The sequence below is a fragment of the Astyanax mexicanus genome, chromosome 17 (genome assembly GCF_023375975.1).
Source record: "Astyanax mexicanus isolate ESR-SI-001 chromosome 17, AstMex3_surface, whole genome shotgun sequence".
Classification (NCBI taxonomy): Eukaryota; Metazoa; Chordata; class Actinopteri; order Characiformes; family Acestrorhamphidae; genus Astyanax; species Astyanax mexicanus.
Genome location: NC_064424.1, coordinates 11,140,603 through 11,162,153, shown reverse-complemented (window position 1 = coordinate 11,162,153; position 21,551 = coordinate 11,140,603). Strand labels below are relative to the sequence as shown.

The following is a 21,551-nucleotide window of genomic DNA, read 5'->3' as shown; positions in this document are numbered from 1 at the left end:
TTAATCGTCAGACCTCCACACCCCTCCACACTGTCTCAGAATCACACCTCCATGCCTCCGATGGCCCAGGTTCTCCTTCCTGCCCCCCAGCATTAGCCAATAGTGCCGGGCGAGGGCCACTGGCTCCAGCCCCTCTCAGCTCTTCTGCCGTCTCCAGCATATTGGCTTTTCATGCATGAATTGAGCTCAGGCCTGCAAGCTGCCACACAGACACACTTCTTGCTGCACACTTAAAGTGAGACTGCAGCTACACGGTGCAGACTTGGTCATCTGCCAACTCAGGTGTCCTTCATTGATATCTAAGCTAACAATTTAAACTCCTTATTATCCAACTACTATTATAGAAATAATATGCAAGCTAAGCACATTTTTACGACTCTTAAAAAACAGGATAACTGTTAACAATAACAGTAATAGCATTACCAAGCCTGCTGCCTTGCATAAAATCAAGCTTTCATTTTTCAAGCTTTAAACCCTTTATTTTAAGTGGTTGACTATTTTTCAACCACTAAAGAAACTACAATTCTATAACTGTTATTAGGTTTGTAGTTATAAGCGTCTACAACTGACAGCAGCTCCTTGTATAGGGATTAAATGGTTACTTCTCTTGAGCAGTCTTATCTACTAAATAATATGAATTTGTCAATAGACGGTATTAAACTAATGCATAATATAATATTTTACTTATGCTGTATATATTTAATTCCCTATCCAGGTGTCTGAAATGGAATTGAATTGAATTGATTGCCCAGAGCAAACTCATATGTTTAGTGTAAGCCCTTTGCTTGTCTCTATAACAGAAGGGTCAACTCAACTTTTATTAGAAATGAGAAAACACGACTACCACACAATGAAGGCTCAATCAACTGCATATGTAAGTCTTTGTAAGTCTTTAGTGTGCCATTGTGAGTCTTGAATTCATGTGTGACTATGATATCTGGTCGTTTATTGCCCACAGCTGTCAATCATCTCAATACCTCTCCCCTTTAAATATATATATATATAGGCCTTCGCAAATGTGCAACATGTCAAGTAGCTTTATTTTGGTGAGCCTTTGTGTAGTGTAGCCTGTAGCCTACATACATGATTGTTGTTGATATGTGGCAAAAAAAAAAACATTAAATATTAATATGAGTGGGGTTGTTATATTTTTGGAGATGACAGCAGTCATAAATCAAGTAGCCACTACCATCATTTGCAGACATATATGCCATATATGTTGCTTAACTTCTAGTAATAGTTCATCCTGACCTATAGTACCTCTAAAAAAACGAATTTAGTCAGAATACGATTACAGTGTGCGGGACTAAAACAAACACTGCTAATGTGGCTAACAATGCTAGCTAATGTTGCTGTCCAGCACTGTGTGATGTTAATAATGAATAAAAGACAAGGTTTTAAAGGTAAAATCATGTTATGCTAGGCAGTAACATTAGCTTTTCTTCCTTGCTTATTGCATTAGCATTGCATTGTTTGGTTCAGCCGTCTTTTTAAGCGTCCTCCGTTCTCAGAGACGTGCGTGAGCATGTATAGGAGTGATTTTTGGGTCATGCTTCCCTCTAATCAACTCCCATTTATCCATGCAGTCATATATCAACAGAGCCAGGGGGTGGATTTAGCTCCCAGAGGCATTCGGGCATGTCTCCCCCTTTTCCTAATGCGAGCGTACAACGAAACAAAAATTCTTAACAATAGCCAAAGCAACAGAATGCATTAGTTTCAAGCTAGCATTGTTATTTTTTCCCCCCTCTTATTCCCAGCTGTACACGATCAGGGCATGCATGGTTGATCCAACCCAAGCTAATGTGTTAGACACTGTGGAGGTAGTTATGCAACCCGGTTTGCTCAGTTATTTATAATGTTCTGCGACTGTGTCCACTTTTCTCTGTTTTTCCGATCACGCTCTATCCATCGCCCGGATGTTGTGGCCTGTGCCGAGTGAGCGGTTTGAAAGCGAAAGCAAATCTAAACAGTGGCGCTGATGAAGGGTTACCTATAGCAGGTGGCTGGAGGTTCCTGTACAGATGATTGGACCCCTCTGCATTGCGGTTTCAGCCAGGAAACCTGGACAGAGGATGATGAAATATCTTACAGCTGTCACAGAGCTGTAAAAGAATGCGAGTAGGTACATTTCCAGCCTCCTCTGTTAACCAGTCAACCAGCAGCCTGCATGCCACCCTAGTCTTGGCAAAAATGCAGATGGTTGATTTTTTTCCTCATCATAAAATAACTGCTATAATGCAGCAACCAGTAAAAGCACTGTGGATGAGGCAGCTGTTAATTCCCTTCTGCTCTTCTCAGTAGACATTATTTCTGTAATAATAACAGTGTGAAGGCTTTACTGTGTAAGACAGTGGGACCTATTTTAGTGTGCACCGTGCAGCTTGATTTAAGGCATGTCAATGTGTCTTTGCTATCATAACGACAGGAAAAGTATGCCTTGTGCAGTTCGAAACACGCAAAAGCCATGTACTAATCCTCTTAATTAATCACAGGTGAGTATTGGGCGTAGCGTGAACAAAAAAAAAACTAGACTTTTTTCTTCAGTCAGTGGCGTGCCTGTGTTTTCCAATGCCAAGATAGCAATACGCCAAAAAATGTCCTCAACACATCTCACTTCCAGATCACCACGCCCATCAGTGCAGATATATTCATAAGCTCTGTTGCTATATAAGCAATGCAGGCACAAGCTGTGAAGATATATATACAGCTCTTAAAATGGTTTGATGAGTTTCCTTGATTTTACCAAATTGAAAACCTCTGGAATATAATCAAGAGAAAGATGGATGATCACAAGCCATCCAACCAAGCTGAACTGCTTGAATTTTTGCACCAGAAGTGGCAAAAAGTTATCCAAAAGCATGTGTAAGACTGGTGGAGGAGAACATGCCAAGATGCATAAAAACTGTGATTAAAAAACAGGGTTATTTCATCAAATATTGATTTCTGAACTCTTAAAACGTATTTCTCTCTGTATATGTCCCAGCTTATTTTTAGCATTGTCCCAGGTTACCATTGCTAGCAGGTTACCAAAGTTAGCACTGATAGCAATAATGATTGATAACACATATTATGTGGTATTTTTCATATTTAAAAGCGCATGAAAACATGTCTACAGATAGAGGTTGGACAGAACTAATTTATTGAGATAATAATAGACTAAAGTGTTAAAAAAACTGTATGATACTTTTTCTGCTATTGATATAGGAGCGGCCATTTTGGATACTAAACTTGGGGTTGGTGAGGCTCTCCCAGCTTTCTGAGTAGAAAATCTCAGGAAATTCTGACATCTAACTTCAAATGCCATACAGCATTAGTCAGGCTTGATACATGATATTGTTTTTTTTATTGTTGTATTTGAAGGAATGCTACTGTTGTCTTATTTAACCTAATCGCATCTGTAGTGCAACTTTTAGTGCTGTCCTGCTTGATGCAGCCAAATGGCTAGTGGGCCTGAATAAAGGATTTTTTTGATTAATCATGAAAATGCTCAGTAGACTACTTTATTACTATCTAATCAATAGTGACAGCCCTAATAGGGATCTAGATAAGCACACAATGGAGTGGCAATGGAGCTAAACATAGCGGGAGTCAAAACAAGTACAAGCAGAGTGTATACAAGACTTAATTACAATGGGGCAGACACTTTGAATCCACTGTACATGAGTATGTGTGCACTTCATAATGTGATTTCTGCAGTATTACAGTCAGATTTTTGCCTTGCAACCAGCCAGTAAACTTGCAGAATAAGACATGATGTAAACATGATGTAAAACTCGAATATACTCAAATACTCTGGTTAAAAAATACATGCACTAAGAAACACCATAGCTGATATAAAATCCCTAAATAACGTGATTATGAACAGATTTCTGAGTGAATTTAAATGCACATATTGTTTTACATAAAAATAAACACATTGCATTTAAACCCAAAAGCGGACTAATAAAGATTTTTATAGAGGGGGTTGCTGGACAAGGTAACCAGGAATTTATTTAAAGTAGCAGTCTATATATAAATAAAAGAAGCGGTCTTCATTTTGACAGTATTTCATACTCTCAGTTCTGATGCTGTCAGTCTGCCTGCTCTCTGGACTCTGAATTACACAGCAAAGACTCCAATTCCCAGCATGCACTCACACCGGATTTCCCTGACTCTCCTCATCATGTGACACTATGGTGATCCCGCTCCCCCAGTTACTGATTGTTTCCACCTGATCTGTCTACTATAAATACCACTCAGTTTGCTCTGTTCCCTGCTGTGTACTGAATATAGTTATCTAGCTCTTCTACAACACATTTTCTTTGTTTATTATCTTTTGTTTTTGACTCATAATTTTTTGCCTTGCTCTTTCTATTATTTATTCTGTTGCCAACCTATTTTTGTAGTTTTTACTACTCTTTTGCCTTAGCCCTCTTTTTGCTGGATTTACCGTTTATGACCCTGTTTTGTCTGACTATGCCCTGGTATGTTATTTATATTTGTTGCCTTACTGTTACTGACCCTGCCTGTCCCTTACTACTCCTGTAAGCCTAGCCCCTTTATTAATAAACTGTGTGTTTGGTATCTGCGAGTGTCTGTTGTGTGCCTGGCCAGTCTTCTGATGCCTTGTTATGTTATTAATCACCAGGTATGAGGTCAAATTACAATAACCAGTTACATCTTAGCATGGACCATTTAACCTCCCACCCCATTATCCACAGAAAACATAGGTCAATTCCTCTGATTTTTTTTATCTTTATATTCCAAATACAACTGCTGTATTTTTCGCACTATAAGGAGTGCTTAAAATCCTTTAATTTTCCCAAAAATCATCAGTGCACCTTTTGTATGACTTTTACCAGTAAGGTTGTAAGGAGCAGTAAAGCCACTCTGCTAAAGTACAGCGTTACACAGGAGTTTCAGTTTAGTTTCTCCAGCAGTATTAGCATTACCTGCTAACTGTGCTAAGAGGTGAGGATTATCAGGCTGTATCCTGCTGCTAACCTTGTTTAGCACTGTTGGAGCAGCATTAGCTTTACCTGCTATCCGTGCTAAGTACTAGTGGTTAGCCGCTAATGTTAATGCTCCATCTTATTGGAAATCTGGAAATCTAAGCTTACTGTAAAGAAACGGAAGTGCTTTAAATCACCCAAATAAACAGCTTTCAGGAAAGAAATTTGTTTTTTTTTAAGGGAAACATGGGTACATCCTTGTATCTTACCAATGTCGCATAAAATGCACTTTATAATCCAGTGTGCCTTATGTATGAAAATAGACCAGAAAATAGACGTTTATTTAGAGTGCACCTTAATAATCCAGTTTGCCTTTGTGGTAGAATAAAAGGTATCACTTCATTAAGTCAATAAAAAACAAAAAAATTCACATATTAAAAAAATGTCTTCTACATGATCTGTGCAATTACACTATTACACATTCTCACTCAGATCCCCGAAACATAATGTATGTACTGTCGCTTTAACAAGAGCTAATGTAGTAGATCCTGTGCTCAGTTTCTGTAAATTCACACGTCGAGCAGCTCTGACTAATTGCTGCTGGTTAGCTGGAGTGGAATGGTGGGTTTTTCAGCACGGGGGGGCTGTAAGGAGATGGGGGCTATCAGTAGATGTGGTGTTAAAGGGTTCGCAGGCTGTGTTCGAGCATGAATGTGAGCAAACCTGCGTGCTGGAGATTTACTCCCAAATCACAATGTATACTGTGTCAGTACTGGCCACCCTCCAGTAGTCAGTGGCTGTTGCTCGGCAACATGCACCACAGTCCAACAGCTCAGCGCCAGCAAGGAGCCGAGCTGCTGTTGCCCCGGCGTAGGGCGCTCCCAGCCATGACTGCTCTCTATGATGCAGCCAGCTCCTTCTCCATCAGGCTACAGCTCCATTTTCACTCCCTGCCTTCTACCTATAGAGGTCTGATGCCTCTTTTGTGTATAGTCATCTCATATTTTCATGTTCATCAACCCTTTTTTACAAGTGTGAATAAAGCATGCATGCATACACACATAGTACCTGTAGTTTTTGTACGCAGTAGCTAAAACTTAACTTGCATCCATTCTTTTTTTTATATTTTCTTTATAAAATGTGCATTCTCATAGATATAATATAGATTTATAATGTGTAATACGAATCATGATCCATTTAAAAAGGAATTTGCAACACAATGCCATATTCCCTAGATGTAGGCTATTGTGGCCTTCATAAAAATATAATACAATATAATGTAATATAATTATTTTAGTGTAACACAATTTCTCATTAATAAATAAGAACTACAAGCATGTTTTAACATTTGCAGCATTTCCAACCTCCTTCCTTCTAATTAACATGTGCCATTAACGATAGATAACATAACACAATCATGCAATAAAATATATTCTGTATCCTGTATCCTGCTGATAACCCTGGCTAGCACTGCTGGAGCAGCATTAGCATTACCTGCTAATCGCGCTAAGTGCTAGTGATTAGCCGCTAATGCTAATGCTCCAGCTTTAGTGGAAGTCTGGAAATCTAAGCTTACGGTAAATAAACGGAAGCACTTTAAGTCACCCAAATAAACAGTTTTCAGGAGAGAAATCTGTGTAGATTAACATCCAGCATTCGTTTGTCTTGTCTGACTCGCCTAAAATGTTTTTTTTTTTAAGGGAAACATGGCGACACCCTTGTATCTTACCAATGTCGCATAAAATGCGCTTTATAATCCGGTGTGCCTTATGTATGAAAATAGACCAGAAAATAGACATTTATTTAGAGTGCACCTTAATAATGCGGTGTGCCTTTTAGTGCAAAAATATGGTAGAATAAAAAGTATCAGTTCCTTTATTAGCACGTGCCACTAACGATAGGTAACATAACACAATCATGCAATAAAATCGATTAAAAATTATATATTATATATATATATATATTTACAGTTTTAACACTAAATTCATATGATAGTGTTTTGCAATTATGTTGTCCATATTTTACAATACACACTTCAGCTCTCATCCACTAGTGTTGACATTCTGCCATGTATTTGAAGAAGAATTGAGAAAACTGTAAGTGCACTGCAATTGTGTACTCGCTGTTAATCCTAATAACTAGTTTTGAGCATTAAATATGCATAGTATAGATAGTATGCAGGTATCAAAGATGAGTATGCTCAAATATCCAAGTTACATGCTTTTTAGTGTGGTTCTAATAAATGCCAATATCCGACAATGCATGCAACACAAAAAAGAAAATGAAGGAGCTTCTGAAATGTGACAAATAGTGATGCAAGTGCAGCAGCTACTGGAGATCACTATTGATTAAAAATTAAATTTACCTCGGGTGTTACCTTCAGGTGAAATAGTGGTAAAGCTTGTGTGTTTGTGTGTGTGTGTGTGTGTGTGTGTGTGTGCCGCACAGCTCTGGGGGCTGAGAGGTGTTGGTTTAATCTGGTCTCAGGTCACAGTATCTGTGAGGAGTTTGGTGTGTTTATCCTGTGGCTGCATGAATTTTCTCCTAGTGAACTGATTTTCTCACACAGGGTTTGTACGCTCATGAAAAACCCGAAAAAAATGTATTGAATTTGAAAATAGCAATTTCCAGGCCTGGATAAGTTTTGGAAAAAAAAAGAAAGTTTTGGAAAGTTTGATCTACAAATCTTTAAGTTTCAGTTTATCGATGGAGAAAATCTATTTTGCGCGAACAAAATACATCAGCTCAGAGTTAGTTCAGTAATTTAGCCCTACACAATGAAGCCCTCAGGATCTGACACACATTTTATTATTGAAGATTGTGTGTAATTTTAGACCTACTATATTATATCAATTTTAATTATAGTTTTAGTTTTAGATTTTTGGTTTTATTGTCCATGACTGCACTGATTTTTAAAAAATAGTATGGTCATTAAAATTTGCCTTGAAGACATGGACGAGTCATGGAAATTTATTGGATAAAACATCTATAAACCCTGCTTACACCTCCCCTACAAGGTTAGATGAACTGCTGGTGCTAAATTGCCCCTTAGATGTGACTGTGTGAATGGCTAAGCGTGTGTTCACACACTGAAGTACTGAAAGATATGTACTATATACTAATCTTAATATTACGCTTTTGGCAGGTTAGTAAAGAAAACGGATTTCTGTGGATTTCTAAGTATAATTAATTTTGACAGTTGTATCTTTAGGATAGATACAGGATCCAGGCTATAATCTATACCATTGTCTTCTACATTGGTATTTAACCCTTATCTAAGAGAGCATGATCATATTAACAAAAGTATTGGGACACCTGTTATAATTCTAAAATTAAGGATATTAAAGGTAAAGAGTTTATCCTGCTCGAGTTGTTGAAGTAACTCTGTCTCTACTGTGCAGGAAAGGCTTTCTTTTAAGGTAAGGATTTGATTGCATTCAGTAACAATTGTGTTGTTGAGGTATTGGATGGAGCACCATCATTCCAGAGAACACAGTGGTGTCCACAAGCTTTTGAAAATACAAAGCACTTTTCCACTTTTCTGGTTCGCCAATCTAATTTTGAACCGTTTGCTGCGTTTTCACCAACACAAGTAGGTTCCGGAACCAGGAGCTTTCATTTGCAGCAGGAACCATGTTTACTGAAGCTGTGTAACACCTTCTGTTGATGACGTATGATGTGTTGTTTTGACTGTTCCACTAAAACTGGTGGAAACTCAGGCTGGTTTGCTAAAAAGCACCACAGTTCTCATTTGCTCAAACAAAACTGGTTCAAGAACCAGAGTTATTTTGGTGGAAAAGTGCTAATAATGTTCTTTTCTGCAGGTTTCTACACCAGCCCAGTTTTAACACACAACAGTATGCCAGCCAGTTGAGAACTTCGGAAGGCAGTGATTAGTTGGATGAGGTGGTTTGGATTAGGGTTTGATCCAAAGTCTGCTAGAACCACTCAATGATCTGCTATATAAAGACACATACACACTGCCTCAGGCTCACATCTTCTCCATGAGTATTGGACATGCATGTGTGAATCTGTGCATATGTGTGTGAGCACGCTCGTGGCCTCCAGCACAGGGGGAGTGGGAGTGGACCGAGACAGATAGGGACATCATGTGCGATGTGGAATGAGATGCTGTGCTAAACTGCTGCTTCTACTCTCGCTCTTTTTTTCGCTCTCTCTCGCTCTTTTTTCGCTCTCTCTCGCTTTTTGCGACTGCAACATGACGTCTGTTGGTGGACCCTTACACTGAGTCACAAAGGCATCAAAAGAACCACTGAAATGGTTACAGTGTCTCTTTGTCTCACAGATTTGCTCCAAGTCCTTTTTTTGTACCAAGCACAGGAGTCTTCATTTGCCCTGCTAAAGTCTATCCCACAGAGTTCATCTTACGCAGATGTGTGTATCCACACACACACATTCTCACACATTCACACACACACACACGAGCCTTCTGAGATGCGCTACACTCTTAAAAGTAACCGTGTCAAAGGGGGGGTTCTTTGGGGTGATGTCACAAAAGAAGTACTGTTTGCAAAAATCAACTGAAATCTTCTTCAGGGAACTAGAAGTGGTGCTCTTATGGCATTTCTGCAAAGAGCTCTTTCTGGAATCTTTGTTTTTTAAGAGTCCATGTCATGGAAACATTTATGTTCTTGATTTTTGTTTTAAACAAACTAGTGTCCAAATATACTGCACACCTCCAAAGTGCCATTTATGATAAGGCTATTTTATTATTATTAAAACTAATGCACGTTTCCACCAACTAAAATAGGTTCCGAAAACAGGAACATTCATTCGCAGCAGAAACCAAAGAATACTAGGTTCTTCAGCGTGAACCGTGTTCACTACTGCTGTGCAACACGCTCTGTTGATGGCATATGAGATGTGCTGTTTTGACAGTTTCAATAAAACTGGTGGAAACATGGGCTATTTTTGAAAACTAATCTACAAAAACTTATAAATTTGTATAAATTGTTTTTTTGTAATGTTACAGAAAAAATACATTTATAACACCAGTCAAAAATATTTTGTTTTGAGGACAGGCAATCCTGCTTTTCTTGTTTTCCTATCTAAGCAATGAAGTTTTCTACTACAGACATCCCACCTCTCTCTCAACTTCCAGAATTCTCCTGAATATTAATAGCAGCTTCCTGAAATCCCCAAATCATCATTAACAATATCCTGGTGAATGTATTTTTTCTTTGCTTCCTAATAAAGTAAAATAAGTGTAAGCTAAAAAAGTACAGTGTTGTCTGAAGGTGTGGAAGAGAGTTTAGTAGCACAGTCTGTTCTAACATTTCTTACTATTGATAACCAAAGGTGTTATAAATGAGGAGACTGAACACTGGTTGACACATTAATCAGAGTTCTATAACCCTTAACATGGCATCCGTTTATGGAAAATTCCCACCATCCAACACCCTTTAAAGGGCCCTATTTTAGTGATCTATAGTGCCCTGGTCAATTGCACATTGAACAGCTTGATTTAGGGAGTGTCTGTGTGTGTTTGGTATCGTGAGGGCACAAAAAATAAGCCTTGCTTGGCTCAAAACGCACAAAAGCCATGTACTAATTCTCTTAATTAACAATGTGTGTGTTTTGTCCGTTACATGAAATAAACCAGTAAATAAATGAGTGTGCCAATTGTCATTTCCTTTAAGAGCCAGGTGCGCTCTGACTTTGGTGCATTCATATCTTGTGGTGCGTTGTGCGTCTCAGCAGAGGATTCTGACCTGTGTGTTCACACTGAGAAGGTACATCAGTAGCAGTAATGTTATTTTATTCTTTATTCAGTTTATGGTTGTATGTAAAAGCTGGATTTGTGCGCAGCAGTGCATTCATTTGTGCATATAATGAGCGGGGGTCCTGCATGGCTATAATTGGATGGGATGGCTGACTGTTGACTGTTGTCAGGGTTTAAATCAGTCAGTGGTGCACCTGCATTTCCGACCACCATGATAGAAACATAACATATACAGGGGTTGGACAATGAAACTAAAACACCTGGTTTTGGACCACAATAATTTATTGTCCTGACGGACAGTTCTGATGGAAACAGGAGAGTTGAGGTGCACATTGAATTCTGCCGTGATTTGGGCAGCCGTGGTTTTATGTTTTTCGGATACAATCCGGGTTAGCACCCAGACATCCCTTTCAGACAGCTTCCTCATGCGTCCACAGTTAATCCTGTTGGATGTGGTTCATCCTTCTTGGTGGTATGCTGACATTACCCTGGATACTGTGGCTCTTGATACATCACAAAGACTGTGCTGTCTTGGTCACAGATGCGCCAGCAAGACGTGCGCCAACAATTTGTCCTCTTTTGAACTCTGGTATGTCACACATAATGTTGTGTGCATTGCAATATTTTGAGCAAAACTGTGCTCTTACCCTGCTAATTGAACCTTCACACTCCCCTGCTAATTGAACCTTCACACTCTGCCCCTGTTGGTGCAATGTGCAATTAATGAAGATTTGCCACCAGGCTGGTCCAATTTAGCCATGAAACCTCCCACACTAAAATGACAGGTGTTTCAGTTTCATTGTCCAACCCCTGTATGTACCTGAACACAACTCACTTCCAGACCACCACGCTCACTGGCTTAAATGTATTCCTAAACTCAGACACTATTTAAACTGCATATTATAGGGCCCAAGGAGTCAATCTGTTTTCTGGTTGCACCCTTCACAAACATCACCCATCTTTCAGAATCTCAAAGGAGATATGCAAATATATATAAATCTATAATATTCATACCTCAAGCCCTACATATAGATATCTACACATATAGAGACTTCCCTCTACACACATCCACAGTGGCCTGGGTCCTTACCCCAGATAAAGTCCCACGCCAGGCCCGGGCTCATTATGTCAGCAGCAGGAACATGAGATTTCTCTCTTTTCCCCCTCAAGTCAAACATGAATTATTTAGCTCTGTGGTGATCACGTTGAGCCTCTGCTCCCACATCTACTTCCTGTCTCCCTATACTGTGCATCTCTCACAGCACGATTTCTGCTGTCTCAATGTAAACCCCTCACATAAGCCTGCGTTGTTGGATTACAGTAAGATTCTGTGCTGCTTTGAGGTTTTAGGTGGAGATCACAGTGCTCTGTGTGAGTGTGTGTGTGTGTGTGTGTGTGTGTGTGTGAGAGAGAGTGTGTGTGTGTGTGTAATGTGTTAGGGATATGCAGAGGTGCTTTCTTCAACATGCACTGCTGTGAGGAAGTCTTCTGCAACCACCAATTAGGCAATCTCTCTTTTTTTTCTCTCTCTCTCTCTCTCTCTCTCTCTCTCTCTCTATCACACGCCCTCACAGCAGTGGTTCCACACATTTCCAACCTCAGTCAGTCGTGTGGTGGCCGAGTGCTTGTTTTTAATAATCTGAATTATTTTAATAATTTAATCTTGTATTTTATAACATATTGTGTTTGGATTTTAAGTGGTACATAATAAAAATAATAACATTTTGTAAGGAGAAACATGCTTGAAGCCCGGCCCCTTAATCAAATATCTTTTGCTCACATTTCTTGACGAGTCTTTGCATCTCTCCAAAATCCTGTCTCCTCCCTTTAAATTTGCCATCTCTCCTCCCTGACTCCAAATATCAAAGGATATGTGGTTTGGGGGAGGACTGGCTTCCTATGACAAGCAGAAGCTGCCTGAACTCCAGTTCAAAAAGTTCTCTAAATTCTCTGCCCTGTTTTCAGTCTCCTTACAATAAGCATATAAAACAATATATTTGGTTTAAGCATCAGGGGCAGGGCTGGTGACATCATGGGTCCTGCATTGTTTAATATTGTGATATATATATATATATATATATATATATATATATAATAAAAAAAAGAACATTTGCGATGTCAAATTTTTCCAATATCGTGCATCCCTACCATGCAACATGATTAGCTGAGAGAGATTATTGGAGTGCCAGTATTGCACGATAATGGCACTCTAATTAAAGCTCTTCAAGCAGGGTACGCCACTTACATGCCAAACACCATCCATAATAAAGCAGCAACATTATAACTAAACTGACAAAATGGCTTTATTACTGTACAATTTATTAATTTATTTACTAAATAATCACAAATCAAAACTAAAATCAAATAAAAGCTAAATGTTGGAGATTTTAAACTGTTATTCGGACATTGTCACCAAAACACACACAGTACACAAGTACAAAAAAAAAAGAAAGAAAAAAGTTATTCTGTTGCTAAGGTACATAGGGTAGGTAGGTTATGGTATCTTGAGTGGTTTGAGAGATGAATTAGACCAGCCAAATCTAATAGAGCATTATTTGCTTCACCGTTTAAGGTAGAACCGATCATTATAATACAGAGTTCACCTTCAGATAAAAAAAAAGATCTCAAAACAGTTGAACACAGCATTTTTAAAGATGAACGTACATCGCTAATGCTAGTACTTAGCACCATTAACTAAATGTTAAAGCTATAAAAGTACTAAGGCCCAATCCCATTTCACCCCTTGCCCCTCTTACTTACCCCTACCCCCTTCTCCCTTCTTTTGGAACCCAGAGTTTCAAGGGAAAGGGGTGAAATCCTCTTCCCTTAGAACCCTTCAAGCACCCGATACTTCATCAGGAGCGATAAAGTTCAGTAACCTAGCTGCTGCTGGTTAACTAGATAACTTTAGGCCGTATTTTATTGTATGTCCCCAGAAAGAAGGGAGGTGGTGCAGAAATGAATTATTAGTGTCCATTCCTTAATTCCTCTTTGAAAGTGAGTTAAAATTAGTTTTGATTAGCTTTGATTTTATTTTATTTTTCTGTTCCTCCTTAAATGCTGCAGCCCCTGCCATCTGTTGCACTATTTAAGATGGAACAAGAAAGTTAGCTAGCAAGCTAGCTACTGAGACAAACAACTAGCATCTTTTTTATGCTTGTTATGAAGAATTCTGACATAAAACTTTAAAACTAAACATTAAACTCTGGTTATATAGTGCTGATCATCACTTTTAACAAGGAAAATACTTACATTTGTGTTTTTTTTTTTACTTGTGCTGCCATCTTAGTACTGATTCTGAAAGCCCTTTGTTTGAAGTGTGCGTCTGAAAAATCTCCGTATAAAGCCTTATTCCTCCCAACCTAACAAGAATCAGGACCCTACAACCACTTAGCGTGCACAAGCAAAACAAAGGGGTAGGGATAAGGGGTGAAATGGGATTGGGCCCATGTAAGCTAACTTGAGACTGTATCTAGCTAATACCAAAAGTTTAGTTTAAAGTAGAAGTCGTCTTAAAATTACTGGAGCTCTTGTACTTGCTGCTCATAGTCTGCTATAAAGTCTATGAAGTATCAGCAGTGTTGCAGCTGTAGGCTACTTTTATTTTATTTTTTATAATGCCTAAAACATCAGTGCTGTCCATTACAACTAAAGTTTGAGTGAAGCATATTCTTCACTTATTTTTCTTCAGATGATTTCATTTGGATGAGTGTTGACTGCATCATCCCTCTCCAAGATGTTTTGTCTGTCGTCATTGATCCTGTAACCATACTCTGCAATTATTGCCTTACAGTGTAGCTAATCTCCACCGGCACATGCACATAAATAATTCACCATGCCAGTGTTTTGTTGGAGCTCTCACATTAGAGAGTGAGTCATCATAGAGAGAGAAACCATCTTTGCCCCATTTTCAGGCATTGTTCTGCCTTGCTGATAGATTAGGAACTGAATTCCTACTCGACAGAGAATCAGCGTATAGTTTACTACAGCTTTATCAATTATTCATGTAGTGGCAGTGAGCTGTTTATAAGCTTTATAAGTAGATGTGGTTCTGAAGTGTCATTCATTCTGTTTCGCGAGGCACTGCTATTGTTTTCGCGCTAAAAGGCCATTTTTGCCATGGTAATTTATGTCAATGAATAAATGACGATACTAATGAAGCATGCATAATTCAAGTACTCCAATTTTTAAGGCTTTATTTTAGGCTGGCTATGAGCCACTTGTGTCAAAGCAGCTTATAGCAGCTTTAGCTAGATGTAGAATAGCTAACTTATGTTGAAAACATAGTTTAAATGTATTACTATTTATTTGGCCTTGGTCAGTGAAGCCTGTAAAGTTTTTTGTTAATTTTTTTGCAAAGTATTGTCTATGTTTACAGGGCTGTTCTTGCCATATGTGTGATGATTCAGAGGCAGGATGCAGTCCTTAAAAGTCCGTCTTTTTTATTAGTAGCCATTACAAAATAAAAAAAACTAAGAGCAAAAACTGAGACAAAGAAACAAACACTGGGACGGAAAAAAAGACTACAAGACAAACAAAGGTCTAACAAGGTCTTTTAAAGAAAGAAGAAAAAACACACAAACAAACAAACAAAATAAACCAAAACAGAAACTTACACAATACGACAGGACTGAGATACAAACAAACAGCAATGATACAATAAAGCAGGAAAGAACACGACAGGGTCAAACAAGGAAACACATGGGGTATTTATACACAGGCACAGACAAGGGACACCTGGATAAGTAACAAGGGGCGGGGCTACAAATAAGACAGGCGGGGCTAGGGCAGAGACAGGATAATAACAATACAAGGCCATGTGCTTAAAGAGAATCAAAAGAGGAAAAAAAACACAAGATAGATACAGGCTGTGGCAATATGTGGTAAAAGCATTTGCTCTCCAAAGCACTATGGAGTCCTTAGTCAGAATTTTGTTTTAATTCTTTCTTATCCTCCTTAATTTTCTTCTTCCCCTCATTTCCTCCTATTTCACACTATTTTCCTTTGGCCTCCTTTAGGTCCTGCCTAAAAATATTTGTTTGCCTTGGACTTCTATGTCCTCTATTGCTAAATAAACATAATTATTTGTAAGTGCCAAATGTAATGTAATGTATTCTATATTATTGGAACTAGCAGGTCAGTTTTCTCTGCTGAGAAGTGTAGAAGCGCTGCGCCATTAAAATACCAATTCACCAAAGTTAGAGCTCGACTGGCTATTAAAGTGAATGGAAAGTGACAAGCTGATTGGTTTATTTCACATTACATCCAAAACACACCCATGAACTCTGACACTAGCAACAGTGACAGAGAAAAACTCCAACATACTAAGAGGAAGAAACCTTGGGAGGAACCAATACTCTGTAAGAGGAAGCCATCTGAACCTCCTCTGGTCTACCTGGACAGCACAAACACATGACATCATAAAAACAACTGTACAGAGAGATAATGTTAACATAGCTCATGTAGAAACACTGGTATGAATTATTGGGTTGAGTTAAGCATTAGTATGTACAGCTATGTAGTGTGTCAGCAATGGATCATCACAGGGATTAAGCCATCTCTTTTAAATGAGCAAGTTAAATAAAATAGATCTATTGAAACTAATAAAAAATAGCTTAAAACAATGGGTTTTAAAGTAGTGTGGACAGTGTGGGCAAACTGTAGTAGCATGGCCAACATGGCCAGCTTTTTCAGTAAGCAGCAAATACATCAACAAGTATCAATTTAAAATATTGTCCAAATCAAATATATATATATATATATATATTCATTACTTGTGACATATCTATGGCCCGTGTGTATATATGTGTGTGTGTATCACATAAGAGGCTCTTTTATATAAGGTCGACTCATTAGTGACTTACCTACTAGCATCTTTTTGGTCCCTTAGGCCCAGAGCATTTAAGCACACAGCTCCTTAGCTTCTCCTGAGGTAAGAGGATGTTCTTGGCACACAAGAACAGGGTTTTCTCTGGACCTCATCCACATTTACTGGTTTTATTTCAATACTGAACAGGTATTTAGAGAGAGAGAGAGAGAGAGAGAGAGAGAGAGAATGAGAGAGCAGGCAGAATGGGTTTCCTGCAGGTGAAGTAGGATCTGAATGTTCCAGCCGTAACAATGACGGGTGAATTTAGTTCAGTTTCACTGTCCTTAACCGCTGCTTCTCCCTTTATGGTGGTTATTTTTTTTCGTGTTATAAAAAACTGAATGTGAAAATCGTCCCCTTTACCAAATTGAAGGGATTCCATTACTTTATCTCTGTATAACCACCTGCAAATTGAGGCTGCAGGTGTGGAGGTAGCAAGCTTGTATTATTGAAGTGCATGATCATTTTAGATTTGTAACTAATATTACTATTATTTTTTATTGCCTCTTTTCGAACTGCAGCTGATGTGGCATTACCGAGTAGCATCACAGCACAGAGAGTTCGGAGGAAAGCGCAGCAACTCGGTTCCGATACAGCAGCTCACAGGCGCCAGGCGGTTCCGATACAGCAGCTCACAGGCACCCACCCAGAGAGAACAAGACCAATTGTGCTCTCTCAGGGCTCTGGCAGCTGATGGCAAGCTACATATACGGGATTTGAACCTCTGATCTCCCAAACGTAGTGGAAACACCACTCAGAGCCTTTTATTTCTCAGTGTTTTGTCATATCACAAAAAATATCATTATTGCTAAATTGTTAAATCTAGTGACATTATTTGAAAGAAAATTGGAGAAATGTATGAAAATCCCCATAGGCATATTTGCCCATCCAGGCCAAATAAGGTCTCTCCAAACGTTATCAATGGTATCAATGCCTTTCTTTCAAAATACAGTGTACAAAGGAAATGTGTATTAAAGCTCAGCTGGTGTCTGTTCAGTCTGTTGGTGAATGTACTCTGTTCTGTTCACATTAAGAAAAATAAGTACAGATTTGTACTTAAAAGAGTACAAATCTTGTCGCTGGGGCTGTACCTTATATTGCGGTACAACAAAGTACCTTTCAGGGAAAGCCCATTTTTGTACCCATGGTTTTTGTGCCAGTATAGATTATAAAGATTATAAACATAATCATCTACTAAATATGTGTCAAGAACTTGATGTTCCAAAATTGTCTGGTTTTCAAATATAAAATGTGCCATTAAAATATATATTGTTTATTAGTACAGTAATACAGAATACTGAATGTACCTTTTGGCTGTTGGTTAAATGGTACAAATTTGTACTTATTGCTGTTAGAAAACACTTTATACTTCAGAGGGAACACAACTGATCCTGTAAAGACCAACATTGTACCACTGAGGGTACAATTATAAATAGGGTACCTTTGAGTACAAAAAAGTACTTATATCGTACCTCTGTTTTTTTAAGAGTTTGATGGATAACAGCCGGTCTCCTGTTTTCTCTCTTCAGCCGTACCCTTCCCTCTGAGCCACCGCCTCACCATGAAGGAGGTGTTTGACTGCGAGGGCAAGCCACGGGTGGACCTGCTCAAAGCCCACCTAACCAAAGAGGGCCGAGTGGAGGAGGCAGTGGCCCTGCGCATCGTCAACGAGGGCGCTGCCATCTTACGCCAGGAGAAGACCATGCTGGACATCGAGGCACCTGTAACAGGTGAGCAAGCTCAGGTTCTTTAGCATTCAGAGTTGTTGTACTGAGATCAGAGATGATAATGAGAGATACTCCGGTTGGCTAATCCTGAGAGATCCTTTGGTTGGCTTTCCTGAGGGACTGTCTTAAACATCTAGGTGTCAGTTTGAGGTAGTGAGTAGTGTGATGCTTTCATGTTGATGCCGTCATGCTGTCAGGTTGCTCTTGTGGTTCAAAGTGAGCAGGCTATCACTTGCTATCAGTTTTAGAGCACCTGTAGTAGCAACTGACAGATAGACCTACTCTGAGAAACCAGTGCATCACTGGAAGGAGAAAGTGGTGATGTGTTTGGTGATGTTTGATGACTGTATATAAGCATGGACAGTACAGTGCAACATCTCTCAAAAAAGTGCTGGCTGGTTGCAGTATGATGTATAGCTTCACTCATAACCCTGTTTCAATGACAAAACAGACAATTCTTTAACATTTTTTTCTCCTCAGCTTTTTATGTTTTATGTTATAAATACATATATATATATAGCCTTAGTTCATATAATTAACTGGACTGAGCCCCAGATCTTTACATACTCAGGCAACGCCCCTGGACATTGATATATATATATATATATATATATATATATATATATATATATATATATATATATATATATATTACAGTAAGTAATAATAATGTATTTGTGGGCACCTTTTTTGACACTCAAGGTCACCCTGCATGATTAAACATAAAACGGACAGAATATTATATATATTTATATTATGTATATATACATATATATACATATAATACATATATAGAGACAGAATATAAAATACACAGTAAAAACAAAAAAGAAAGTACAGAATAGGATTAATAATCACAAATCATAAGCAACTTTAAACAGATGAGTTTTATGTATGGATTTTAAATGGCAATGGCAATGAGTCTATGTTACGGAGATCAGGTGGGAGTGAATTCCAAAGCCAGGGAGCAGAGAGGCTGAATGCTTTCCATAGAACATCATATACGTCTATAGGGTCTTCCCTATTAGCCCACTGCGCTCCGCAAAACCAGCAAGCTAATTGGCTATTTCTCTGAAAGGCGGAACTTTATCCTTGAACTGGCTCCGTGATTAGCGTTAAGAGTTTTTTTCATTTACACATGGCCAGTGGCCTGTCTCCTCAATAATAGTACAGCTGAGCTGAGCCAAACAATTCAGGCCTGCTGGAAAATTATTCGGGGCTAAAGCCCCGGAAGCCCAGGCCAGGCGAAGTCCCTGTCAATGCCTAATTCCAACTGTTTTAGGGAGTACTTACACTAGGAGTCCGGTTTGGTTGAATCGAGCTGGAGCACTCTACCTTAGTTTCTTTCCTTAGTTTAATTTCATATCAGTGGTAAACATACCTGAGCTTTGGAACCAAATCATATGTCATTTAGCTGTTTCTTTTATAAGGAGTGATTTACAGTGTTTTTACTGTTACAAAGGTACAGTACAAGGCCAATGTAGTGTTAGTAGTCTTGCCCAAGGCCTCTTACTGGTGTACCACTGCATAGTCACCCAGGCCGGGAATTGAACCCCAGTCTCCCACATGATGTGGTAGCTCACAGGCATGCAGTGGTGTTATCCACTGCACCACACAAATCACTTCATCAATTTGATGAAAATGCAAATAATTTAATAAGTCATGAATTACACTTCGACCAAATAAACAGGGTATCCTGTGGAAAACCCAGTTTGCTTCTGTAAACAATACACACTGTAAGCTAAGTTATTAGCTCTGTATTACTTCAATTGAGGTCGGCAAATATTTGGTCAGTTTGTGCAGGATAACCAACTTGTATATATGTTATTATTAAGTAAAGCATTTCAGTTAAAAATAGCTAAATGCAACATTTAATGTTGTCTTTTTAAAATAAAGTGCAATTGATCATTCTATTGCATCAGATCCTATTTAAGCATTATTTCTGTAGTCCTGCATTTTAAATATTACTTGTTTTTTTTCTGCACAGATACCTGTGCCCATTATAATTATTGTATCATTGCCCGATTTCCTAATTATTGGGAGCTGATTATGGTTAATTAAAAACATTAACCACAGCCATTTTCTACACTCTTTAAAATATGAGTCATATTCATTTTTAGCAGGCAGAATGTGATGTGGGTGTGTTGTGGCAAATAAGTGTAAATTGCTTTAATTGTGGTATGTAATGGATTCTAATGTCTAACATTCTAACATCCCTCATGGAGGACTGTACAGTACAGAGCAATGTTTGCTAGGATGCTAACCAGTTAGCAGGTTCAGTATGCTTGTAAAAATGTGTGATCTGTTGGAGTGAGTTCAGACTCAATACAGTACAGTAAATTATTTTATGTATTTACAAATCAAGTAACTACTAATTTAAGAAATCCAAAGAGTAATATACATTGCTAATTAGCAAACATAGCTAACTTAGGCTTGTACTGTAATGGTTAAATGAAAGAACAAATTAAGAGTATTTAATTTTTCAATTACAATAATTCTTTTGACTTAACTGAATTGATTAACTGGTGAAAATTTAGAAATGCATTTCTGTGTCAGACAAAAATAAAAGATGACCTCTTTCTCAGTCCTGCACATTCCAAATTTATTTCAATACAGTGTTGCATTAATTTTTCACCAAGATCTTGCAGCAGCATTGATGATGGTAGAGTCTGACCACTGCAAAAAGCAGCGCTTCTCCATCCAGCACATCCCAAAGATTCTCAATGAGGTTAAGATCTGGACTCTGTGGGGAACTCTCTCCATGTGTGAAAATGATGATCTCATGCTCCCTGCACCACTCTTTCACAATTCCAGACCCATGAATCCTGATATTATCATCTTGGAATATGCCCATGATCATCAGGGAAGAAAAAATCCATTGATGGAATAACCTGGTCTATATTCAGTATATTCAGGTAGTCAGCTGACCTCATTCTTTCAGCACATACTGTTGCTGAACCTAGACCTGCAGACCAGCTGCAGCTTCAACCAACCCCACATCATTTACTTATTTAAATACAAGTGGTGACTTTTTTTTTGGCCAGGCAGTGTATTTTATTTTATTAGATGAAGATCAGTAAAGACCCACCCACCAGTTCATTTAAGTATATTAGAGTAGAGGAAACACATGCCCTCTGCAATGGCATATCAGGACCGATGCTGCATTCATATACTATAGTCAGAAGTTGGAATTATGTGTGGGTCACGGTAAAGTGCTCTTTGTTGGAGTGACAAGAAAAATGGTGGACACAAGGTTTTGTTCTTACTGCTCCTTTAAG

General features: G+C 38.6%; 1 protein-coding gene across 2 annotated transcripts in view; it reads left to right on the top strand.

Moving 5' to 3' along the window:
* Nucleotides 1-21,551, top strand: part of ppp3ca (protein phosphatase 3, catalytic subunit, alpha isozyme) — a 90,648-nt gene that overhangs the window by 16,038 nt on the left and 53,059 nt on the right. For both annotated transcript variants that reach the window (XM_022676099.2, XM_022676098.2), the window contains exon 2: nucleotides 18,076-18,276. In XM_022676099.2, the coding sequence (XP_022531820.1) occupies nucleotides 18,076-18,276 (201 nt within the window). The remainder of the gene's footprint in view (nucleotides 1-18,075; nucleotides 18,277-21,551) is intronic.